We start from the raw sequence: 27119 nt of genomic DNA on the forward strand, positions 1-27119 counted from the left end.
CGGCGACCCACAATTCCATTCCATTCAATTCTAAGGCTCTGAATAAAGAGCATCTATACCTACTAAAATAGTTTTATAAGGCTCTGCTTGTAGACATATTTTTACATGTTGAAAGAAAATCCTCTGTGCCTATTGACGTCAATTGGAAATGCTAAGTGAAGTGTGGAAAACAGCAAATGTTTATAAGTGGTAGCTTATAGCTGCTATTTTGGAGATCACCATATCTCTTCATCAGACTTTTTCATCGAGTTCACTGGGATTCGAATCAGCGACTCCAGCACCCAAGGGTCTACACACTGAGCTAAGTTCGCCATATAAACTTTTGTTGCTTTTCCACTTCTTCATATGTCAAGCCAACTAAAATCAAGGGCAACTATTATGCTGCTAATTGTACTTGATCATGCGGTGTTGTTGTTTTTTTTTTGGTTATTTTAGTTCGCAATTTTTTAGTATTAAAATTAATAAAAAAAAGCTATAAACATCGACTTCTATCCCTGAAAATACAATCCCCTCATCTTTCCCCGATGTTCAATGGAAAATTGTGCTATTGAATAAATACCCAAAAATCATGATTTGCTGTTCAATAAATGACTATAAGTGACCTTAGAGTCAATGTGCCGGAATAGTACAGAGTGGGCCAAATAAGAGCCACCAATTTCACGCAGCAGGTTCATAGTTTGCCTAGCATCGTATCTGGCGTTTCAGACTTATTTATTTTTTATAATTTTTTCGGCCACAAAACCGCACTAAACAGTGCATCTGGATGGTTGTAACTGGTGCTGGTGTGTTGCCCTTGGATTTTCAGAGCCCCACAATCTACACTTTTGCTTGGAAATGCGCTTCGTCCGACACCAAAACATTAAAAAATTAATTTATGCGGCTAGTTGTGTAAAACGAAAAGCGTATTTGTAGTCGTTGTTGGTGGTCTTGCTATAAGTATCCATTATGATTTTCCAAGAGATTAACTATATCCTGCAGAAAGAAAATAATAATAATGAAAAAAAAATAAAGAAGTTATACGTGCTTAACATTAGTAAGTCTTTTTTGGCCCACCCTGTATCTACCGACGAGGCTGATGTCTAGACTGGTCTATGTCTGCACACACATATTAGCCAAATATTTTCCGAACTTCTCCTCCAATTTGTTGGGTGCGTCTTAAGGTTTACCTAAAGTTTAACACCATCTCAATACCGCAGACGGATTTCAAGAGAAGTACTCTCGGAGAGTAACACTGCCTGGTAATCAGGAAGAAGCCTTTTTGCTCACGATTTTTATTTCTTTCACAAAATTTCGGAAACGAATGATCGATCCCGGGTGATATTAAGTGACAGTGCGCATCTCTTACTAAATACATGTCCGAGCAGATGAATATATTTCCTTTGGTGCCGCTTTCATATCAATCATTATAATTTCTAACCTATTCGCGCGTCTGATTGCGCAGTGCAAATAAAGTTTTTTTTTTACACCACACTGCTTCTTCTTTCTCATATACCTGCATGTAGTATTTACGTTTCATCCAACCATTGCTTACTGTCATTTGCCCACACGTGTGCTGACTTAATTTTCTCTACGTCACTTAAAGCTAATTAAAATGGAAAAGAAAGCTCATGCCCACAGTAAAGTCAAAGCTTAAGAATTAATTTGATGCGATTTTGTGCAATTAATTAAAGCAATGAGCTATAAAAACGCAAGCGAGTTTATGTACTTACATACGAACATACATATGTATGTGTACATGCAACTGAAATGATTCAAGCAACACAAAGGCTTTGCGCAAGTACTCGGCTCACGAGTGTAAAGGCGCACAAAGTAGTTAACTGCATATATATTGCACAGGGCTATGTACACATGTAAGTGTGAGTTTAAGCGTATGCGTGTGTTTGTATGCGCGTACGTTATGATAAACCAAAGCACCAGTTCATTGTGCTTCCGCGCGCGGGTTCGCGTTCGCTCTCGACTTGGCCCACTGCCTTTGATTGGTGGTACTGTTGCTGGCAGTGCGTTTAAAATTCGCATATAAATTTGCGTACATTTATGGCTTTACGGCCCGCTGCATACCACAACGCACTTTAAATATTTTTTACAGTAAAATTGTAAAGCTTTGCTTTTTTGCTTTTGTTGTTGGTACTTTTACATATATGTACTTATATTTTTTTTGCCTTCCCTTGTTCTCGCTATTTTCATAGTCAGTTAAATTACAGCGTTTATAGCGGTTAAAGTGCGCTTGGCATCGCCACATAATGGTTACGTATACGCACTGTAGTACTACAGAAAATGAAAATGAGTGAGTAAAATAAATAACATGTGCAGGTGTTAGTGTGTTGGTGTATGTGTGGACTATCTAGCGTAGCACTTACAAATGTACATACATTTCAAGCGCTACTACATAGTAAAAGCCCTGCAGGGAAAGCTACTACCTGTGAACTAGTACTCTACCAGTTAGCTTTTCAGCTGAACTAGTTCTTTTTTCATCCTTATTCCTGTTATTTTTAGGATGGCAATTTCTTATGGAAAGATAAAATACTATTAGCATCATACTGCTCCAGCAGTCGCAATGTCTGAGGGCGCAAGGAGATTCGAACTGTCGGCCAGCGCACTTTTTTATGTATTTTTTAATTCAAGTTTTTATTATAGTTTTTAATTTTTATAGTTTTGAAAGGAAAAATTTATTTTCTTGAATTTCATTTATGTACTATGTAATTTATAATTTCCGAATAGAGTTAAATTCACATATTTGTGAATTAAGTATATTCAAACTGAGGTTATTCACATTAACTTACATGGCAACTTTGGTAATTGTCTTGCGTATGACAATTGTCAGTTCTGGAAACTATCGTGAAAGCTCTTTTCTGGTTTCCGAAAGACTAATTGAAAGACCCGTAAACGTGGAATGCCTAGCGTTTTTCTGTTCGTATTTCAGTAATAAGTTTTCTAAATATTAAATGGAAAAAGGCTAAATATGTTTCTTTTTAAAACCATAAAATGCAAAAATTTAATGGAAATTAAATTCAAAAAATTTAAAAATTGATAAAAAAGAAGAAAAAAAAATTGTATAAAAATTAAACGCAATTCAAAAATATTTTTTATTTCAAAACAATAAAATTTAAAGCTTAAATTTAAAAAAATATAAATTAGAAAATAAAACAAGTTTTCAAAAAATTCGTTATTAAAAACCAATTTTAATTATTAAAATAAAATGAAATTAAGGAATAACTTTATTTTTAAAAGAATAAAATCCAAATATTTTATCAAAAATAATAGATACAAAAAATGTTGTCTAATAACTAAATACATTGACAATTTTTTTCATTTGAAAACAGTACAATCTAAATATTAAACTTACAAAAATTAAAATGTTAAATAAAACAAGTTTGTAAAAGCTAAATGAAATTAAGAAAATTTATGCTTCTTTTTAAAATAATACAATGTAAGAATTAATAGAAAATTAAAAAAGAAAATATTTTATTTAGAAAAAGAAAAAATGTTTAAAATAAATTATAAATTGAAAAACTATATGATGTTTAAAAAATATGTTTATTTTTAAAACAATAAAATCCAGTAAACTTAAAAAAAATTAAATTTAAAAAATAAAAATGAATAAAGAAAGAAGAATAAATACATTTCTAAATATTAAATGCAATTAAAAAATATTTTTCATTTGAAAACAATAAAACCTAAAAAAAAAAATAAAAAAAAATAGAAATAGGAAAATAAAACAAGTTTCTAAAGAAGAAATAAATTATTCCTTTTAAAACAATTAAATCTATAAATGAAAAGAAAATTTAATAAAAGAAAATAAATTATTTTATTTAAAAAAAGACACAATTTATAAAATAAGTTTCTAAAAGTTAAATGAAATTAAAAAATCGTTAAATAATAAACAATAATAATAATAATAATAAAAGATTAAAATAAAAAATAAGAAAGCAGTAAATTAAAAAAAAAATGTTAAAATTCCGCCGCCCGAGTACTCTACCTCGGATCTCTCGAGTGCGTTGCTCACTCGGGTTTTGCAACTGTTGGAGCAGCGCGAGCAAAATTATATACAAGAGCTTTCTCTCAAAAGAGCTTCTCAACATGAAAGTTGGCAAGGGCGCTATTTGGCCTACTCTCTTTCAATTGTCTTACAAAAGACTTTCAACTGTCTTAGCCAGAATTACTCTCCTAATTTGAAAGTTCTTTACCGCCTCCAAGCGGATTCGAACTCAGGACTAGAAGCAAAATTTTTCACGCATTACAACCTACACTTAAGAGAAAGCTAATTAACTAACTTTGAAAATTCAAAGGCAGATCTCGCTGATCGCAAAAGTTCTTCAAAATAGCTGAAGTGAGAGGCCGACGCTTTAGCTCATACCAGTTCATGAACTGGTATTTTTACTTCCCGTTTCAACTTTTCGCTGCGGTACGTGCGTGCGTCAGCTGGCGTTTATGAACGGCAGCGTTCGCGCCACTATTGCCACTCATTGCCATGCCATTTGATGCGTTTGGCGCGCGTTGCTGCGCGTTGCCGCTTTGCGGTTTTCGTTTTTCGGTCATTAACTGCACATGTTGCGGTCATGGTTGTTACATAAAATTTTATTGCTCAGGTAAATAGTGCAACATCACGCCCACCCCACTAAAACAAAAAAAAGCAGCACACATTTTCAGTTTTACTAGGCCAGAGACGCAGAGGAAGGGTATACGGGAAGGGCTCTAGTAGCAGGCATTATTGTGTTACCGGAAATGTATCGACGTGCGGCTTGTTGTTGGTTTTACGGAACTATACACAGTTACATACTTCGGCACATAGCAATAACGGTTGCCACTGCCACCACTACCACTTGTTTTCATAGCAAGCGGTTCGTTGTTGGCGTCAATGTTGTTGATGTATTTTTTGACCATTTATGTTGTGTTTTCCATAGGTTTTTGTTTTTATTTTTGTTACATTCACGGCGGTTGCGTTTGCTTTAACCGGATGTGTTGTTTGCTTTGTTCTGCCTTACTAAATTGCCTGAAGAGTTGGTTTTGATATCTGTTCGGCATTTAAATTTTAGAACGTCCATTTTCATGTATACATATATTGGCTTTAATAGCGAAAGCTGTTGTTGCTGCAAATGACTGTGAAGGTAGCTGCGGACTTAGATAAGTACGGAAATGTAAATATATATGTGTGTGCATATTTTTGGCGATATTTGTGCTGTGCTAAATTTTTACACTTCAACCGTTTAAAGCACAATCAGGTCAACGCATTCACAATTTACGATCAAACTATTTAAGAACGTGCACAAATTTTACTAGAAAAGTAGAAGATACAAAATAAAAACTTTTCGTTGTGCATTAAATTTTCAGATGTGTCTGAAAAAAAAAATAGTTTCTTGAAGCCATTGAATACCTACATAAACTGAAGACAAAACTCAAATATTTTTTTATAGGTGATCCTAAATGTTCTGCAGAATTAGGCGACTCACTCACAAAAAAAAAAAAAATCGATGTTTTTCCGAAAAATTCCTCACGAGTTTCAAAATATATCAAAGAGACTCCGAAAAATTTAATTAAAATACTCCTTTTTTAATTCCGGTGAGTCTGTAAAACTTTGAAAATTCTCAAAAGATGTAAGCAAGAAATTTTATTTATAACAAACCTCGAAATTTCCGGACTAAAAGTCGTCAAATGCGGAAGATCCCGAATCGTTCCGAAGAGAACCCAAAAACTCGCAAAAGTTCTCAAAAAATACCAAAAAAAAATCCATGAAAATGATTTATTTTATTATTGTTTACAGTTTTCCGAAAATTTGACGACAGAAGGCAATGGGACACTTTTTTAAATTACTTATTTAATTATTTTTTATTTTTATTTTTTTTTTGAATATCATCGCATTTTTTCCGAGAGATTTGGAAGTTAAAATTTGGTATGCCTTCCAGAAGATTACTTGCTCAACGTAAGCCAATTACGCCAGTCTAAGATTTCATTTCAAAATTCTCCTGCACTAAATACATTTACGTAAGCCTTGCTCTAAGAAAAAGCTGCCAACATTGCATGCTTCTACTAAGAAATTTATATAACATTTTGGCAAGGAAAATCAGGTAAGAAATATAAAAAAAAATACTGTTGCCACATTTGCAGCTACAAATGATGACAAAATTGGAATAAATCTGCTTATGCAACTCCTACTACGTATATGGAATTTAGGCTGTCACAATATGAGTGACATGCTGCAAGCCACAAAATAACCACGGCATTAAGAAAAAAATAAAAATAAAAGAGAAAACAATGAAAAGTGTGTTAAAATTGAAAAATGGAAAGAAAGCCAAAGCAAGTAGCAAATACTCATAAGCATATGAGCTTGCGCAAGTATTTAAATTTCTTTGCAGGTGGATGCAACATACACACATACATACATACATATGTGATTATATACATAAGTATGCAATTATATGCCATCACAGATGCAGCCGCCACAGAATAGCATGCAACAACGTGTGCTGGCGGCATACTACAGTCGTTCGTCGTGCAACACTGTAAGCAAAGTGGAAATTCAAATTTCAGATTTTCTGCAAATTTTTACTTCATAGCTGTAGCATAGTTGTCTACATAAGTGCGCATAATATATATGGACATACATACAAAAATACATATGTACTCTCATATTCATGCAGCATGCATCTGTAGCAATGGGTGAGCACTTAAGTGCAATTTCGTATATTACATATTTTTGCGCAAAATTGCTTCAAGTTAACTTGAAAGTACTGAAATGAATGAGTAAAAGGAAAAACCTTTATTCCACGTTATAAGTAGTTATAAGTAGAAGTATGTAGCAGCTGTGACAACAGTAGAGCATTGCAAGAAGCTTCTTTCCGCCTTTATTTGCATGCATTTGTGTGTGTGTGAAAGTGCATACTACAAATATGGCTGTATTTATGGAAATATATGTATGTCAGTAAGCGCAGGCAACTAATGGAGAGAAACAAAAAAAAAAACAAATACATATAAATTTTTTTGTCACAGTTATTTTTAGTCAGCGCACACATTCTTTCTTCTGCGGAAAATCAACAGGATGCGCACAAACATATATAGTATTATAATAAATAAAATTTTTTCAAAAAATTGTTGTGCAAGTGACCCATATTTGCGAAAATATTGAAGTAGTTAAATTAAAGATAAAGCAAAAACATAGTTGGCTGCGATTAACACTGTCAAAACTCTTAAGTGAATAATTTGCGTAATTTTATCATAAAGTATGCCACTTAGTTACTTTAAAAGTTTTGGTTAAATTTACTGCACCAGATAGTAGCTTACTTGTGCTTTAATTTTTCTCAGGGGCAGATATGTTTGCTGGAGAGATTCTTTGGGCTGATTAAATAGTGTTGAGACCACATCTTGGGAAAACTGGCTAGTTCAAGAGGAAGTGTTGCGATGATTTAACTTTTTCGCACTTCAAAAAATTGTGATATGCTATGGTCCTCGACCAGCGTTCGATGTGCTGACACCTGTAGTACTCCCATTTTTTTTCTCGGTGTGAGCCCAGTTTCTTTCCGGCCAGTTTATCCGACATTCAGTTACTTGCAATAAAACTGTGACCTTACAGTCATATACGTAAGTCTTAAGAGAGTTTAGGCATTCTGAAACTTGCTTTGAGCGCACTTTGAGCATGCCAAACGCTACGACTGTTGCTTGACTATCGGAATAGATATTTACTTGGAATATTTTGAAGCGAATTTCCGTCGTCCCTTTTCAAATTTGGTTTGAAGACAAACCGGTTTCGACGTTGGGCCATGGTCAGCGTAATTTTTCGTTCTGGTTAATTCTTGTTGGTTGCTCGCATTTCTACTCCTTTTTATACCTTTCATGAGCATGAAATATGTGTTATAACTTGTAGGTATCAGAATAAGAAGACATAGACCTACTAAAATATTTACCTATTTGATCAGAACGTCGAGCAGAGTAGATTTAGCCATGTCTACCTGTCCGCCTGTCCGTCTGTCCATCTGTTTGTATGCAATCATATTCTCTCAGTTCTCGAGATATCCGGATGAAATTTGGTAAGTGGGTGTAGTATTATAATGTATTAATCATTTGTCAGAACCGGAAAAATCGGACCACTACAACATATATGTAGCTCCCATACAACTGATTGTTTAGATATGAGACTTTTCGTAAAAAGTTTGTTTAGCTCCCATACAACTAATTTCAAATGCAGTAATCTGTTAAAGTAAAATTTTCTGATGTTCCTGAAAGGTAGTGTTAAGCCTTCGGCATAGTCGAAGACAGCACTGCTCTGACTTATTCTATGTCTGGGTATGTCTCTTTCGTTTGCGTTGCTCAATAGGCAGATGAATTGTTATAGCCCAGCAGGTAGAAAGAAGTGCATGATTTTTACCTTCATTGTTTTTAATGGGCGTTTTTCTCCAGGAGCTCTTGCCTGCATTTCAATTCTTCTGCCTTATAGTTCTAGATTCAACGTACTTTTTGTATATGCAGTAATTCGGGATCTCGAATTCCAGAAGTCCCGACCACTTTTTTGAGGCCCGAAATCCCGGGACAAGTCCGGACTAATTTGGGATAATTTTGGGATTAATTCAGGATTATTTTAGACCCATTTTGGGACTAGTAAGGGACCATTTTCAGTACTGTCCTTTTTTGTTTTTCTTTTCCCCTATCAATAAATATATCCGAATTAATATCCATGGGCACAATCGCCTTTAAAATTTATTTTACTTGCTACAAACTTTGCTGGAAAAAAATAAAACTAACATTAAATGCTTATGTATAAGAACTAAATGCATATGTGCACACACACGCAACTGCACTCAACGAATTGTGTAAGTAAAACGCTCTGAGCATTGCTGTTCCATTGCACCTATGCAGTGATATAGCAGTACTTTATTAAAAAATTCTGCGTTCTTCTGAGAAGTAGTAACTACGACGCCTTAAGCATTTTCAATTTCTTTACTATCTCAAAGCAGTTTCATATCTTCGAACTTATGACAAGTTTACTCAATCAAAAGTTATCCTACATTTTTCACTCTAAACCCAGGCTAATCTTTTCACTTTAAAAAGCTTTACTACTGCCTGCAGCAGCTGCTCATACATATTTTTTCACTTAGCACTTTCTGAGTGTGCTATGCCTATACTTTGGTATTTAAATATTACAAATATGAGTATATTCGCTTTTATTTTATATGTACATACATATGTACATATTTAAATTATACACAGTTGCTTATTCGTTTCAATATACAATTGTAACAACTATGTATAACAAATTTTTAATACTTTTTTGTTGGCAAAAATTTTTGATTGCGTCGCCAGAGAGAAGGGCAAATTATTTTAGCAAGTTTCACAAAAGCAATTTAAGTGAAAAATTCTATTTTTGTTGTTTTGATATGAAAACTAACAGAAGGAAAACATAAGTTTTCGCTTAAATTTGCTGGTGAAACCGGCAGCTAAAGCAAAATATATTTATGGTTTTATATAAGTGCAAATTTTAGCAACGAGAATCTAAGAGCTCCAACACTTTCTTTCTATGAACGCATTAATAATTGTTAAAGGTTTTCTTACCGGACACATTATGTGACACTGAGAACCACTGGACTTACCTTCCTAAAATCACCGTACACAACCTTAATAGTATTTAGCCTCTTAGTTAGAACATTGAAACCAACTAAGAAGATGAGAAGACTTGGCGTCCGGAAATGACTTCAGCTCAGAATCCGCAGCTTAAATTAAGAAAAATAAATACCAAAAGGCTTCATTGCTTATTTATGCCTGGGTGTCGTGTATGTGTGCTGCTCCTTCACGCTAAAATCGCGCTACGAATTCGAATTAAAATCGGCGCACAGATACGCTATAACCCAATTATTATACAAACGGATATTTTTGAAGATATGGCCACCTTTTTCAAAAGCAAAAATCAATTAATTAATAAGTTAAATTGAGTATCACAACAATGTGCGAGTTTACAAACGACTTATTGCAAAAATATTTTCGTATATGGTTGCCACCTGTTAAAAAAAATTTAAATCAATGTATTTGGCAAGTTTAATGAAATGTTTTTACACAAGTATCCACAGAGAGAGGGTTAAGAAGTTTTATTTACAAAATATTTTTGACGGGGGTTGCCAGCTGTTTAGAAATTCAAAATAAATTTAAGTAACAAGTTTAATGAAATATTTTAATATGGGTGTCAAACGATAGAAGTTTAAGAAAGCTGTATTCTGTTAATTATATTTTCGAAGAAATATAGAAATTCTGAATCAAATGAATAAATAAGTTATATGAAGTATTTAAATATGGTTATCAAACGTTAAAGCATTTAAAGCTTTTTAAAAATTATTATTTTAAAGGGCTGCCACTTATCTAATAATACAAAATTCATAAAACTGACAAAGTAAATGATATAGTTCAATATGGGTGTCAAAGGCTTTATTCTTAAAACATGTACGTACATTTGAATAGAGTTGGCACCAGTATAAAAGTTCAAGTTCAGTTTCAAGAGAGATTAAATGAAATATTACAATACGGGTGTCAAACGAAAGAAGCGAAAAAGCCAATACCATCTTGTAATAAATAATATCATTGCCTTAAACTCACAATAATTTAACAAATAACTGCTTGCTAGATGCTAATGGAAAATCTTTCCTGCTCCAGAATCGCTTAAAATGATAAAATAAACAAATTAAATTTTCACTGAAATTGAGTTTTTTATTTTCTCTGCACCATTTCATAGAACGAGAATTGGCGCCCTGGGTTCAAAGTATTTTTGCCAGGAAATTATGAAATTTTCTATCTTTTTTTTTGGCGAACCTAGGGGTGGCTTTTTTTACCATTTACGGTAATGAAAACTTTTTTTAATAGTTCTACTGGAATAATCAAATACTTGTTTAGCAAAAGATTCGGAATTTTCGAAGAAATTTATTTTACTGACATTAGGATGAAACGTTAGGTGGATAAAGTACTTACTACTAAGTAATGTAAGTAAAGTACTAAGTAAGTTAGGTGGATAAAGGTGGAAGTACTAGAACGCGGTGATTGAGTTCAATGAATTTTGGAACAAAAAAGCTGTCTCCTTGAGATCAAAATGGACTGTAATGCTGAAGAATGACAAAAATTGACAAAAGGCGACCTCTAGGTTCGGCAAAAAAAGTAGCAGGACCTTAAAATATGTTTTTACCACGATGAGCGAATTTTTGTTGTCCCAAGGTTTGTTCATCCTGTTTTAGTAATTACCTACCAGATCTCAGCTCCTAACACCACGCCGTATAATGTCAAAACCACAAAAGCTAGTCTAAGCTTCTGCGACTTTTGAAAACAAATTTTATCAACTTTGCTACTGTATTCGCCACTATAAATTTTCGATGTCGCAGATGTTACCTTAATAAATCGACTTAAATTACTTTTCATCCTACATACATAGTATGTATACTAATACACACCCCTTTGCATTTGCTTGCAGCTTGCGTGCAGGCCAGCCACCACGAACTGCTTTCGCTCAGTCCCTCCGATCATTCTGTGGTGCGATATACCAACGATTCGCTAATAGTCCAATGCCGTAGCTCAACATCAGAAGCGCAGTTGGTGTGGAAGTCGCCGAAGGGAGAAATAATTAAGGAGCACAAAGGACGTATACACATCGAGCAAAGTGCGCCAGGTAAGTGTGTGCGCTACCTTATTAGCGAGCGGCTTACCACATGCACGGATGCACGGATGCACAAAGCAGGAAGCACACTTACACACGCAGCGCAGGCCGCTACATGTGCGTGTAAATGTGTGCACTTGCTGTGACGGTAGCTGCCCCCTAGCTGCATACCGCTGGCTTACCGCTGCTATGTTAAAGTGTAGTTGCATTTACTAAATGCCGATTAAGCGGCGTTGTTAACACAAATCATTGCTAATTTTCTTTCATGTATGTACCTCCTGTGACGCGCGCGCGCTCTCATCACTGACCAACAACAAAAATTCGCTGGAACACCTGCTATCCGCTGCTGACTTGATGCCTACGTGCGCCTTTTTGCGCGATAGAACAATTGAAAATTGTTTTTCTACACATTTCACTCGGCGACAAGGGCAAGTGGACGTGCGAAGATGCCAATGGCGACAGAGCGGAAAAGTCTTTGGATCTCATTGTCTACCGTAAGTAGCTAAACTGGATGCGAGTGCCATTATTCGAGCTAGGTGAAGTGAAGTAAAGTGAAGTGAAGTGTAGATCGTTAAAAGGCAAGAAACTTTTGAGAAAATGTTATTGTCTTAAATGTGCAAAAGGCCTGTTGAGGCGTCTCATTAAAGTTTTTATTCTTATCTACATAGTTTACTTTGTTTGTAATGAGTTTCTGTAAAATTATTTCTATTGTTTTTCTTTGCCTTAGAAAAAATTGCTTTCGCTGAAAATTTCACCATTCTTACGGTAAAGGAAGGCAAGGATGCATTCATACGTTGCGAAGTGAAAGGCGAACCACAACCAAATGTCACCTGGCACTACAATGGGCAGCCAATTATTGTTGAAAGTAAGTCCAATTAGTGATTTGACTGTGTATGTGAGCGGTTTACTTTATTTTATTTGCCGTCTTGGAGAACTTCGTAAATGGAAAAGTGCACAGTGAGAAATAAGTATCTAATACAAACGGGGTTCTTCAACTGCAAACTGCTCCCGGTATGGGTAAAATTTTTGTTAACCCAGCAGAAATTGTGTCATTGCTCCTTGTGTGTAGAAATAAATATTTTTGGTCTACACCCTTTCCAAGAACACTTCAGAAATCGTAAACTGTACTTCAAAATAGTCAGTTGTAAAATGAACTGACTATTTATTCTGAAGTTCATTTGACGCTTTCTGAAGTGCTCTTGGAAAAGGTGTAGCTCAGCGCTATTTCAGGACCATTTCAGGCCTATTTCGGAATAATTTCGGAATTTTCGGAAAAAAAATCAACACGTGGTCATTTGTTTGAGTCACTGTATATTGAAATTTACCGGTATTATTTTCGGGCTTTTTCGTGTTGTTTGTATCTTATTTTAAGGTATCTTCGTGATCTCGGAACTCATCGATATTTCTCTGGTCCTTATGCTATTTGTAACGATTTTTCAATATATTTCGTGTCTGATTTTTCAGGTGTTTTTTTTTGATATTTCGGGTTTTTTCGCCAAATTTCGGCCAAAGCCACTTATTTCGTATAATTGATATACGTCAAGTTTTTTGGTATTCGAGACCTTTTAAAAATCTTGAACGACTTTCAAAATTTTTCGAACTTTTTTCTTATGCCTATCTATTAATTTTAAAGGCTTTTCTAAATCTTTTTTTTCGGGTTTTTTCATATCTTGTTCCGGATAATTCGCGATGCGTCGGTACTTATCGGTATTATTTTGGACCTTTTGATATTTTGTGTCCTATTTTTTCGAATTTTCGGGACTTTTTCTGGATCCTTGAGGATTTTTTCAGCACTCGTCAACATTGTGATGGAACGCTACGAATATTTTCGAAAAAATTCGGGTTCAAAAAATTATTTAAATGATACATTTTTATTTTACGAGTACCAAAAAAAGGTAAAAATTAAAAATTTCCGCTAATTCTCTGCTCCAAAAAGCCAGACAAGTTTATTTTTGCCTTGAAATAGAAAATAGAAAAAGTAAAAAATTAGGTATTTTTCATATAAAAAAAAATGCGGAGTTTCTTAAAAACCTTAAAATTGTTTGCATTTCAGTTAATAAAAAAAAAGACTCACTCCAAAAAATTCAATTTCACTATATTGGATTTTCAGTGTGCACTTTACCAGTGATTACAACGACAAATGTACTCGCAATTCGAATAGAGACAGTAAAAAACAAAATTCCATCTAATACATGTCCTAAATGTACAAGTAATCTTTGCAAAATGGAAAAATAAAGAATAAAATAGAATAAAAACAAAAAAAAAACCCAAATTGTATTGTATTCTTTCTTTCTGCTTTTTTTTTTTGCAGCATTTACAGGCAACTCAACGAAATTTCAGATTCTGGCTGATGGATTACAGGTCCGCAAGGTAACGCAGAACGACACCGGCGAATATACGTGCCGCGCCTATCAAGTGAACACCATCGCTTCGGACATGCAGGAGCGCACCATTTTGATGAAAATCGAACGTGAGTAGGATGTTTACTGCCTATGCGATACGAGCAAATACACACAGTACATACACATACATACATATAAACCCACTGACACAATGCCATAAGCCATACTGACTTCCTTCCTTTGCCAACATTCGCAGTGGAATGGAAGCAATTTTCATTTGAACTCACATGTCGCATATTGGCGGATAAGCTGGCGCCTCCTCTGCTGCCGCTGTCTACTAAAGTAGTACCACTCTTTCATTGTGCTTTTACTCTGTCACATATGTATGTATGTATGTTCATTTTGCTATCGTCTATGGACGGCTGCCCGGCAGTGCTGCAGCAGTTTTTGGCCATTTCCGTCAACGGATGGACATCTATCTCTAAGCTCAATGGCTAAACAAACCCAACTGTATTTATTTGTTATTTTTTGAGCGAACAACTTTTTTATTGCTTTTTGTTTTTTTTGTTGTCTTAGTATGCGAGACAAATAATCCAGTTGGGAAAAACAGAAATTTTGCTTTGTAAATTGCATTGGATTTTTGTTGCGCAAATATTTCGTGTTATTTGTTTATACATATATTGGGTGGGTTTTTTTTTATTTTTTGAATGCTCTAAAATTCCGGGCGTTTTGTCTTTTGTATCTACAGGTTTGTTTGTTTGTTTGTTTGCGTTTGTTTGTTCGCTGTGCTGCGCTGCGCTGCGCTGCTCTGCTTTTCAATTCATTCAGGTCTCTTGATTGTGTTTTCGTGACTCACGCAAACCAAAACCCGTACACAATTACAAACACGCCCATACTCACTGATTCGCAACAATGCCAGCCTGTGCCTTTGCTGTTTGTGGGAAAAATTAAATTGAGGTGAATTCCCACGCCTGCTGCAATTTATTGTGGCTTTTGTGCGAAGGTGCATGCGTGGCGCTTTGGGCGAAATTCTGCCACCAGCGCCAAGCAAATTTGAGCTATGCGCGTTTCGTGCTCTTAGTCGTGCGTCTTTTTACGATTTTGGATTTCTGAATTCGTATGTTGCTCTCGAAAATCTATTCTTCCACCTTTAGGTTACGTGCTGAGTGCTGCAAACGCAATTTTAATAGTTTTTTGTTTTTTTTTTTATGGCTACTCTAGCCATTGAGCTAATTTTAATCGCTGTTGCTTTTGATGCGATTTTGGGTTTCTTAAGCGATTTCCCATTCGATTTCCATTAGCGATTTTAAATTATGGTTTTCACACTTTTTACGATTTGGCTACAGCTTGCATATTAGATATTGGCTTATCTAAATGATTTACGTGACTGAGAATTTTGGCGTGTCTTGGAAAGCGTTTTTAAATTTATTAACATACTTATGTATTTCTGAAGTGTCGATAGCACTTTTCGACAGTCGGCTGGGGAATTAATGAAACCCATTTTTCTGAATGTGTATAGGTATAGACAACTAATTTCTCAGCTACCCCAGGTTGGCAACTTTTATTTTTTGCATCAAAGCGCCAGTTTTTAGAAAAAAGTGACAATTCAGTTCTCTTGGACCCTAAAACCCCCAGGAAAGGACTTTTGAATATATAAATATTTGCTTTTAAATCACTTTAGTTTGTTTTGAATGCCACTCTGTGACCACCAGCCAGTGGTCGAAATTCCAAATTGATATTCCTAATATTGTTTTTAAGGCGTATCTCGAATTTGAAGCAAATCGGAATGCATATTAATAAAATTGTTTGGAATATTTCGACTGCTGTACCACCGGTGCATGCTGAGAGATTTCACCAGATAGATAACAGCAAGCCTGGAAAATTGGTGTAGGGGAAAGAAGCTTGATGCTCTAATAGGAGATATTTGCTGAAATATACCAAAAAAATGTGAAGATGAAATGATTGAAAAATTAATTTGAATTTCAATAAAGAAAATGAAAAAAAAATGCATCAATATACTTGACTATTCTACCAGTTTGGTTGCCGCAAATTTTTAATATCTGTGTTTTCCACTGAAATTTATAATATACAGAATTTTGTAGTTTTTTTTTCAAAATGGAAATATTTTTTTAAATGCTGTATCTTTTTTTGCTCTGATTGCGATGAAATTCGTAGAAACGTATTTTTATTAAAAAAAGAAAAAAAAGAAAAATAAAATATTAAATGTATTTTCAAAGAAATTTGGGCCATTTCCATACAAAAATCCGAGATTTTGGTTGTTTTCGGTAATTTTTTTTTTGATGTTTTTTGTATGAAAGCTGTACTGAATATTTGTCGGATCGCAAAAATATGTCAAATTCGGATTCCTCGCACCAAAACGCCTCGCTCAAAAACGGATCCCGCCAAAAGACTTGAATTTGACATTACTCGATTAGATGGTCTAACCTGGAAAAATTACTAACACAACTGAAATCAGTGTACCCGAATTGTTTTTACTCGGTAGGTCCGCAGCTCCTTGCAAATAAAAAGTTAATTTTCGTGCACAACGTTAGTAGACTTAAGTTCAACTTTGCCTTTACTTTCAGCGAAAAGAAGTTTACGTTTCTGTTAAAACCAAAACAGTTTTAATTTTTTGTTATTGAAAGAGTCATGTCAATATTTACATACATATTTATATGCATGAAGTAAAGCAACTTTTGTTTTATTTAAATTTTACGTTTATAAATCAATTTTATATATTTATTTACTACAAATGTCCCAATCTGTTTTTAATAAGCGTAGCTTACCTAAGTTTGAGATGTGTGTCGTAGGGCCAGTTTCAGATGAATCTTTAAATGACACTTAATTTTAATTTTCGATTGTTTCTCAGATACCATTTCACTTTCGTTGGGTTTCAGATGGCCGTTGTTTAAATTTAACAAACAAGTGGCCACACCATTGCTTGTTCCTTGAAATTGTGGTTGCATTTGTGGGTTTGTTTACATTTTGTGCTGAACGACTGATTGTTGTTTCTTACAAATACATTTAAATAACCAATTCGGTTCATTTAAACGCGGTTTAAGTATATGATTTGAAAATGAATTCTTGAAATTAATTAACATTCGTAACTTAAATGGCTCATCTGAAATTGGGCCTTAATATTTTCTCTTTAATTATGTAACTGTAGGCTCAATACTGTATTTTCGTAATGAAGCAAATTTTATGTAATCAAACAGGCATATAAAATAGTTTCAAAATTGCTAACTGAATGTAAATGCTGACATTAAAATAATTTTTCAATTGTACACATAAGGGTGTATCATACTTCATACAAAAAAAAGGTACTGTTTTTCTGTATTTCGGGTCCAATTTTGGCATGGGGGCAAAAATGTCATCCTAGAAAACGGGCAACCCCCAGCTCGCCAACCTCCCCCCCTCCCCCCCCCTTATTTTTTCTTTTTGATATTTGTTATATCTACACCAACTTTTCATTTTCTACTGTAACTAATACAGGGTGCTCAAAGACCTTGAAATGCACTACTGGATCGCTGTGAAGCCAGCAAAAAATCGGTAATTTTTATAAAATGCTACTGTTGCCATCCATTACCACCGAAGCTTGTAATATTTTTTTAGATACTTTAAATTTCAAATGTTCTTTGGTGGCTTATCCAATTTCATTATTATAAATTTATACTTAGAAATGTAAAGTTTGGTACCAGCACCTTTTTCGGGAGGAGGAAAAATTTTGCAAGTGCCCTAAGCCCTATCTCGGAAAAAAATATTTTTGGGCCACTCTAATGTACACACATACAAAAGTACTTATTTACGCATGCATTTTTGCTTTCAATTAAATATTCTGTACTTGTTAACGTAGTTCTCTTAATAACTCTTGACGTAGTATATGCTTCATTGTTTTGCTAAATTGAAATTGGAAATAAAGCTGCCTTATAGGATCTTAGAGCATTTCATTATAATTTAAATTTTTATTTTTATTTTTTTGTGCTGCATTGAAATTACATACCTACTAATAAAGTACTGCCTTTGTATTTTGAAGCTATTCTTCAGAAATAGATTTCTCAAAAATATTTACTTGCTTTTGGAAAAGTCAATCACTATTATCAAGAATCGCCAGTAAGTGTCTGCAGATAGAGTAAAAACTGGTGAGGCGTAGAAGTTCAAGAGCTTCAACTCGGCAACACTTCTACTTGTTCGTACGAGTAGCCAGTAGAGTGAATGGAAAGATGGACTCTTCTTTATTAAGAGTAGCTGCCTTGGGGTACCCAAAATCCACTGATGCGAAAATACTTGAATGAAAAATTTATTGTTTCTTGTAAGTATGTATGTATGTATGTATGTATGTATGTATGTATGTGTGAACATAATTTCGTATGCATTTTTGTATAAAAATATGTATGTTTGAAGGTATGCATACCTCCAACGAAAATACGCATACTTCAAAATATCTACTATCCAACTCAATTCTATTTACATATTTATTAGTCCTTCTGGCAAAATACAATTATGTATTTTGTTTGTATTATATAATCAAGGAATATTTCCATAAATTTTTCGTAAAAATTCTCGATTTTCATAACTGCAGCGTTGGCGTTGGTTGTACAAAGCGTAGGTGTGTTCCATTCAAAAAAATTTTCCAATTTTATGTAACGTAAAATTTACTATGCGAATTTGCTGTTGTTGTTGTTGGCATCTCAAATTTTCTGCCATATCCCTTGTATAGAGTTTTCACACTACTCCACAAAAACTTTGTATTGGAAATATTGTTAAGTTTAATTGATGTTGAGGGTGCATTTATACATACGAAGTATGAGTACTCACACTTACACTTTCCTTTATTGTTTCTACGCCGCCACAACTACACTTGGCACAGCTTACTGCATTCTGGTTCACGATGAAGTTTTCGATTTTCAATTTCATGCACAAATGATTTTTGAATGCTTCAGGTGGTACGCAGTTGCTGGAAGTAGGTACTTACATGAAAAAAAAAAAAAAAAAATATGTATGCACTTGCAGTGGCAATGGAATATTGCACGAAAATGTTGAAAATTAAAATAAAAGATTACAATAAGAAAATAATAAAATCAACTGGAACATTAACGAAATTTAAATTAGGTCGATCTTTTATTGATCACCGAATGCAATAAAGTTCAATAGGTGCGGAAGGCTCACTTCTCTTTCATTTAATTCTGCTAGTTTTCTAGTTAGATTTGCATGCACCTTAGGGTGGTCCAAAAATGCATGTGAAAAAGCAGAGTCGAAATTTTTATGCTCTCACCCCCTTGGATTGTTCTATACCAAAAACAATATACCCTAGATTTTTCATTTTGAAATAAAAAATTATTCAAAAGTCGCTAAAAGAGCTCAAAGATGCCCATGTAATTTATATGGGGAAAACCCAATTTTCGTAGAAGTGGTATAGAATTCTTGAATCGCATGGAATTCTTAAAAATTAATATTTTTCAATCGGAAAACTCGGTTTCTCTTCAGCAGATTCCCAATAATAATACCCAATACCCAATTTTTTTCATAGTAACTATATTTTATAGGTACGCCAAGACCCCCAGAAAATGCCAGAAAATAAAGGGTTAAATAAAATTTTTTATTATTATAAATTGGTTACATAAATAATTGGACATTATTAGTGGAAGTCTTCTGAAGGGAACCAGAGTTTTCCGATCGAAAAGTGTTGCTTTTCAAGAATTCCATACCATTTATACGAAAAGTTGTTTTTTCCAATATAAAATTCATGGAACACTTTGAGATCATTGAGCGACCTCTAAATATTTTTTGATTTCAAAATAAAAAAATATGGGCATATTTTTTCCATATGGAATAATCCTAGGGCGTGAGAGCATTAAAATTCTGACTTTACTTATTTTGGACCAACCTAATGGGTATACATATGTATGGGTGTCAGGCCCAAGGGCAGGAAACCATGTAAAAATACTTTTGACCGTAAAAAAAAACCTATGGTGGGTCGAAAGTGGTCAGGTGGACTTTTTAGGCTAGCTCACAAAGTCGCAATATTCAATTCTGATAGATCTTTGGAAAACACGCTCTCCGGTAATAAATATACCTTCACTATCGCAACTTCAATCTAAAATTTTATTTTTTCTTTCAAGTCAAGTTCAAGTAATTATCGACCTTACTATACTAAAAACAGTATTGAAGACAGTAGATCAGCTGGCTACGAATCTTGGTTCCTCTGCATGATTTCGTAGAGACCCCATGAAAGTCCATAGCATTACCAAATAAACTACGCCCACATTAGTCAGCTAACTAATTACTGAGTATCCGGAGTAATGTTGGTGAATAATGCAGTCGCAGAAAACTGAAGCACCCTACATTGGCAGCGACCAGAGCCAGTTTAAAGGCATGAAATGCTAACAGACAATGTATCGTTATAATAGGCACCAGTACCCTCTCGAGGGAATGGAAAAACTTCGTGAGTTTTATACCATACGTTGCTGCACGCCTTGCAACCTTGCGTTTTGGCCCAGATCGGTTTCTGCTCAGTACCTCCGCCACCTTCCTTATGGCCAATACGTGTGCCAAAAAATGCTACAGTAATTCGGCACCTTATTGGATTTGTTGAAACCGAGCTGCGCGTAAACAACTGCCGCTCCTTCACATCTCTCCATTTTCGACCCGTCTGTATATACACTAAACTCCTTCTGCCGTCACGCCAGCCTTCCACGGCTATAGTCAATCCGTTGGAGTAAAGTTGACGCTATACTATACTGTGTCCGTAGCCCAGCATACATAGAATGGCGCTGAGGGCTTCTTGGCCCTCTCCTTCGCATTAAGGCGCTTACTATCGAGTATTATTCTGCGGTATTTGGCGTTTTGCTTCAACTGGAGGATCACCACATCCAGACTAGGCTTGGACCAATTCGTAACCTTGTTTTTCTTGGTGAAGAGTTGCAGATTTGTATTTTCCGTGTTGATGCTAAGCTCAAGTCAGTCTCCCAAAGTTGTGTATCCCTGAGTATGGACATATAAATATCATCCACATATACAGAAAGTTGGACAGGTCTTCCTTCGATTTTCTTTAGACCTCTGTTAACCCACAACGACCATAACACCTGGATAGCGTCACCAGTTCCCTTGCAAGGTTACCCCCTCCTGAAATGGATGCTGAAACGCTAGGTAATCTGAGCTCTTGAAAGCGGTAATAAGCCACTGATCAAAATATTTTCCCGAAAATAAAGCCAGTTTGGCTAATTCTATCAACACAATTGCGATAAGGCTAGAATCACTCTCTTATCTGAGTCTGGAGTGCTGAATTTAGACCCATATTGTAAGATACATACTCTTTGTACACTTTGCCTTTCACTAATAACAGTACAACCTTTTGACCCCTACTTATGAGAGCCTGGAACAAATTTTATTCATTGAAACAGTAATCACCATTTCTTCTCGATAACCTTTCACTTACATCCGCTGATTTTTGATTACTTAGCGTGCGTGCATGACACAGCATTTATACCGGTTTTACCCCAATCGGGGTCATCATGCATCGTACACCGGGCAATCATTGCAGCCACCTACAGCTTTACAGTCATTCACCTAGGCGCGGCCATTTTCTCCTATGCAATCGGTAGCCGCCAATTTCCATTTGCATTTCCATTTCCATGCTATCAAAATTTCATCAGCTTCAACAACCAAAAACCAACAATCACTTATATGCTATTGGAATACACACACACACATACACACCTGAACAAATGAATAGTACTAGTCCACATACACACACACACAAATACAATAACCACACCCTGCTTATTTGGCATTGTTGCAGATAAGCCATTCTGGATGCACAACCATCATATTTCACTGCAGTATGTCTACGTCAATGGCAGCGTGTCCATACCGTGTCAGGCCATCGCTGAGCCGCCAGCCAATTTTACCTGGTACAAGAATAGCAACAAGAAACGTTTGCGCAACGACAAACACTACAGCTTCGAAACGGATTATTATGCATCCAATTTGACGATTCAAGCGCGCGACGATAGCGTATACGACACGTATCGCTGCCTAGCGGAGAACAATCTGGGCGCCATTGAACGCAGCACCGTATTGGAGCGCGGTGTGAAGCCACCACCACCGACGGTGTTGCAGTTGCGCGGCTTCAATTCGAATACGTTCGATGTGGATGTGGGTTCGGTGCGCACTTCACCGGTGCGTAAATTGATGGAGGTGAATGGATTTCGTATTGAGTATATGACGGAATATGAATTCAAATCAGATGCAGGCAAATGGACGAATGCTAAGCGCAGAGATTTTCCATTCGAAGATGGTAAGTAAAGTGGTGAAGTGGGCGGGGGCAAAGGCAGACGGGATGCGGTTTCTGGGCATCTATGGGGTGTAGAAGGAAATGAATGATTGAAGGTGTTGCTTTAGAAAGTAGTAGTGGTAGCGGCAAAAGGCTTTGTTAGTGCTTAGTGTGCGAATTCTCCTGATGTTAATAAAGTGTAAGCGTGAAAATCGTGAGGCGCTAAGCATTTTGCGGAAATTATCGCTGAATTGCGTTGGGCGTCTTGTTTAACAATAGTCGCTTAGCAATAAATCCCTGCCTGCTGCTTACCTGCATATCTATGACTGCATTAGACCCACCCATTTATTCTCGTTTATTCCATTGCAGGCGCAACTTTTCTCATCAACAATTTGGAAGCCAACACCACCTATTTCATGCGCGCTGCAACTAAAAATCTCGCCGGTTTCAGCGATTGGACAAAAGTCGAAAAATTTCGTACAATCTCCAATGAGCCGCCATCATCGTCGACGCGCTTGGCGCACTTGAGCGCCGTACAATTGTTGTGCATATCGCTGGTGGCGTTGTTGTTGTGCAAGGAATTGTCATTCGGTTTTCAACCAGTTGCCAGTATAACAAAGCTACGTCGCGCTGCAGGCGTGCGTTGGTGAAGCGTGCGCAAGCTGGTGGAATTGCAACTATTTAGATGTGTATGTATGTATGTAGGAGTATCTACTGATAAAGTCTAGCAGCAGCGTAGAAGAGGTGGGAATGGTTGATGGTTGAGAGAGAGAGGGTGGCATGGGTTTCATGATAGTGAAAAATTGATTGATTAGCGCTAAGGATTAAAGAGTTTGAAATATTTAATTTAATTTAAGTAAAAATAAGAAGAAATGAAAGTAGAAACAAAAACAAGAATAATTAATCAGATAACTATTTATATTGTTATTACAGCAAAATTTCCAATAACCAATGAAGTTTAATATTACATATTTTTTTCATAATTTTTTTTAGTTTTTTTATGTTTATTTAAAACTGTGGAATTAATTGATTTCAATGTAAATGCGTGTGAAAATGATTGCATTATTAATGCCAGTCGTAAAAAAATCGACGTTTATGAAAATATACATATATATGTATATATTAGGGTGGTCCTTAAACATAGGAAGCAAATTTTTACATCAGATTGCCTAAGCCTCAACCCCTACGTCGATGTCACTATAGCCGAAGATATCACATATAAATTTTGGCCCCGATTGGAGCCGGTTAAGGCGTGGCGCCTTATGTGACATCTTCGACTTCAGTAGTATCGATTTTGGGTATTAAACGAAAAAAATATTTTTAATTTTTTGAGTCCCTAGACCCAGAGCCAGACGCTCCAGCCTTGGCCTCATTGCGACACGTTTTAACTGACTCCAATCGGGACCAAAATTTATACGTGATATTTTTGACTACGGCTGTAGCGATTTTGGGTATGAGTTAGCAAAAAAATTGATTTTAATTTTTTGAGTCTCTATAGAGGGATCTGAACTTTGACCCCTGTGCAACACGCCTTAACCGTCTCCAATAGGGGCCAAATTTTTTATCTGATATCTGTGTTTTTTAAGGACCGCCCTAATGTATATAGTATAACAAAGTTTAGTTTAAAAAAAGTTTCGTCTATGGCTTATTTATATCAAGTAGTTTAATAATTTGTGACAAATGATATGGAATTTGAAAACATTATTATTTCGTGAGTCACAATCAGTGTTGCCAGATTTTTTTCAAAAACTCTAAATTTCCAAAAAAAAAACTCGTAATTTCCGCAACTTACTCGATATTTCGAGAATGTACTAGCCAACACACCTCAGATTTGGGTGCAGTAGGTCGAAATGCATGTCGATGAAATTAACGTTTTTAGATTTTATTAAATATAAATAACATAATTCCATTAACTTTGAATAAAATAACATTAACAATTTAAGTTACACTTAACTATACAAAAACAGACTTTATAACTGCAGCACTTGAATCACATTTTGTTTTTAAGGAAATTAAGGGTCCAATTTTCTTTATAAATTTCTTTGTTAATTTGTTTATGCATTTGATTCGCTACTTCAAATTTAGTATAATCTCAAGCATTTTTTTATCTAAAATCTTAAAATACCAGAAAACGAAAGAGTCGTTTTAATTTATTCATTCCAATCTGACATTCCAAAAAAAACGGTAATTTGTTTTAGGAGTGAATTTAAAAAGCTGTAATTTATAGTTAGGACTGTGAATCTGACATCTATTCAAATACCAGTGTAACCAAAAATAAATTCATAATGTTTGCCTTTAGTTCAAGACTTTATTTAGCAAAGTTAAGATGCCCTGAACTACGTAAAATAAATGCGGATTTGTTCGATAGCTTTTTACCATTATGAAAGTAATTTCATTATAGGTAAATTTCGCGTAAAAGCCTTCTCCTTAACCCTGCTTTGATAACCTTTGATGTCTGCGAGATGCTCTCTTTTTGCTCTCTATTTCCGAATCGATCCCTCACCGCCAAAAAGACGTAAGCGAAATTTCTTCAAAATTTTATTTTTGAAGCTGAAATACATCTAAAAGCTGCAGAAACATTTCTGCATTAAAGAAAGAAAGTTTTCAAAAAAATTTTGGTTGCGTCTTTTTGGCGGTTAGGGTTCGATATCTGCGAAGAAAAAAAATCCATAAAATTTTTATTACCATAAAATTATGGCAAGCAAACCATGATTCGTCTCACAGACTAATGGTTATCTTCTCACCAAATTTTAGTAGGGTTATCAAACCAGGGTTAATGACAAAATACTAGAACAGGCGAATTTATTTTACAGGAAATCCTTATCTTTTGGTAATCCCTTGAATCATAAATGGGTGAGTTTAGTTGCGATTCAAGTAAAAAATATTAATGATGGATTTATTTTTTCTACACTTAACAGCGGGCGTTGATTACATGTCTTTGATTCAGAATGCTATATATTAACATGGTGTAATAGAATTAAGATAATTTTACAAGCTTTTAAAGTGATCTATGCGATCGTGCACCACGGCGTCGAAGTCTTTTAATTCGCAAAACATTTTTCAAACACATTGAAATCCTTAACTTATTCATAAAAATGAATTTTGCATGACTTTACGCAGGAAAAATTTTTATTTCATGTATTCTGTATCTAACTTCTTCTGTTTGGATATTCCTTCTTCTTCTCCGGTACCGCTCAGTTATTCGCTGGGTTATAATCTTCGTCACACCCGTTGTTTTTGCGTTGGTTTCAGTAACCAACCAGTTCTTCCGCAGCGGAACAAATACTGTGTTACACGGTGTTTTATTGCTCACTTATGTATATGCTTGAGTAGGCTTTAGTACAGCAGTAAGCAAGGGTTGGATGGGTAAAGTTGTCCGAGGCATTTTTGGTGCACAAAAAACATGGCTAGGAGAATGTTTAGAGATGCACATTTAGTATATGTATATAGAACTAGCAAATACCCGGCATGCTTCACTGCGCCTTAAAAGCATTTTTGTGTTGTTACTCCCTTTTTTATGGCTTCATTCATATAAAATAAAATAGATTTAAAGAGCTTTATGAAGGGGGATACAATGTAATATTCATTTATTTTATCAATTTAAAAGAACTAAATTTTGCAAACAGGTGGCAACCCTTCAAAAATATTATCGGCGGAAAAGTTTCTTAAACCTCTTTAGTTTGATACCCATATTGCAATATTTAATTATTAATTATATTAAATTCAATTCTAAAATAGATGGCAACCTCCTACAAAAATTTGTTCGTTTGTGAACCTTGTTAAACTTCTTTCTTGTAACAGCCATATTGTTTTATTTAATTTTTCTTATCAATTTATCTAAACTGCAATTTTCAAACAGCTGGCAACCCTCTAATTTTTCTTCGTCTCTTTTTTAAGTTAGACTTCAGGCAATACAGCAATTGACAATTTAATTCGATTTTATTTTTTAGTTTTCGAGTGATGCGCATACAAACATACAGACAGATAGACAGACAAAAATTCTAAGAATTGTTGATTTGGCAGCTGTTGCTCTACTAAAGACCCCCTCCTTGGTTTATTACTGCCGTGTTCCCAAAGCTTTCTACACGGGGACACAAGGGTTGCGACTGCTAATAGTCGTGCAACTGCAACTGAATACCCCATTGAACTCCGACCATTTTACTTCATAATATTTATGTACACTAGAAAAGAGCATTCTTCTGTTGAATTCTGTGCAATATTTTTTTTTGTTTACATTTATATGAAATAAATGGCTAATTGTTGATAAATATGTAAATTGGTTAAAAATTTGGGTGTGAAATAAATATTGAGATTGATTGAGAAATTGATACGATCGCTTAAACACCAATTGCCCATTAAGCTACATCAATGCGGAAGAATAAATAAAATTTTTATAAAATGTTGAAGCATATACATACATAGATGCCTACTTCCACATATGCATACATACATACGTTCACTACGTTACGAAGTACATCGGATAAACCTATAAAAGATATATATATATGTATATGTATTTAAAATTTAAATCATTAATCCAAAAGTGTTGAAAAATTATATATTTTAATTAGATAATACACTGACTCAATTATTCAGATGGCGATATAAATTTATGTTTACATGTAGAAAATAAAACTGAAAATGAAATTGATATATTGCGAATTTCAAATGTTAGCTATGAGTAACAAAAAAAAAAACAACAATCGCAGCAACAATAATAAAACTCACACAACCAGCGCTTAAAGTAGTCAGATAAATAAACAAACATATTTGTTTACGAATGTAGAGGACTTTAGGATTTAATGCGTTTTAATTATAGCGAAGCATTCAACTACATTTATAGTACACTTACATATACATACATATGTATGTAGTACATATATAGTACAGC

At 34.9% G+C, this 27119-nt stretch overlaps 1 protein-coding gene and 1 long non-coding RNA gene across 2 annotated transcripts; both read left to right on the plus strand.

The window, feature by feature from the left end:
• The first annotated feature begins 11056 nt into the window (after positions 1 to 11056).
• fipi (factor of interpulse interval) lies at positions 11057 to 23672 on the plus strand. Its single transcript, XM_017612336.1, has 7 exons — positions 11057 to 11063; positions 11432 to 11626; positions 11998 to 12108; positions 12342 to 12479; positions 13926 to 14084; positions 21755 to 22252; positions 22598 to 23672. Exons 1-7 carry the CDS (start codon positions 11057 to 11059, stop codon positions 22876 to 22878), a joined length of 1389 nt encoding a protein of 462 aa, XP_017467825.1. The 3' UTR covers positions 22879 to 23672.
• A 2255-nt stretch (positions 23673 to 25927) lies between these two features.
• LOC108360152 (uncharacterized) lies at positions 25928 to 26904 on the plus strand. The gene is made up of 2 exons (XR_001847064.1): positions 25928 to 26280; positions 26345 to 26904. It is a non-coding gene; the product is annotated as an uncharacterized LOC108360152 (long non-coding RNA).
• The last annotated feature ends 215 nt before the right edge of the window (positions 26905 to 27119 follow it).

Source organism: Rhagoletis zephyria, unplaced genomic scaffold (assembly GCF_001687245.7).
Source record: "Rhagoletis zephyria isolate East Lansing unplaced genomic scaffold, Rhagoletis_zephyria_1.1 Rzeph_scaffold_00526, whole genome shotgun sequence".
NCBI lineage: Eukaryota > Metazoa > Arthropoda > Insecta > Diptera > Tephritidae > Rhagoletis > Rhagoletis zephyria.

Excerpts from the sequence above, each read along its gene's own strand:
- fipi (XM_017612336.1), top strand. Across the intron at positions 11,627-11,997 it reads CATCGAGCAAAGTGCGCCAG|AACAATTGAAAATTGTTTTT; the intron begins GTAAGTGTGTGC and ends TTTGCGCGATAG. Across the intron at positions 14,085-21,754 it reads CATTTTGATGAAAATCGAAC|ATAAGCCATTCTGGATGCAC; the intron begins GTGAGTAGGATG and ends GCATTGTTGCAG.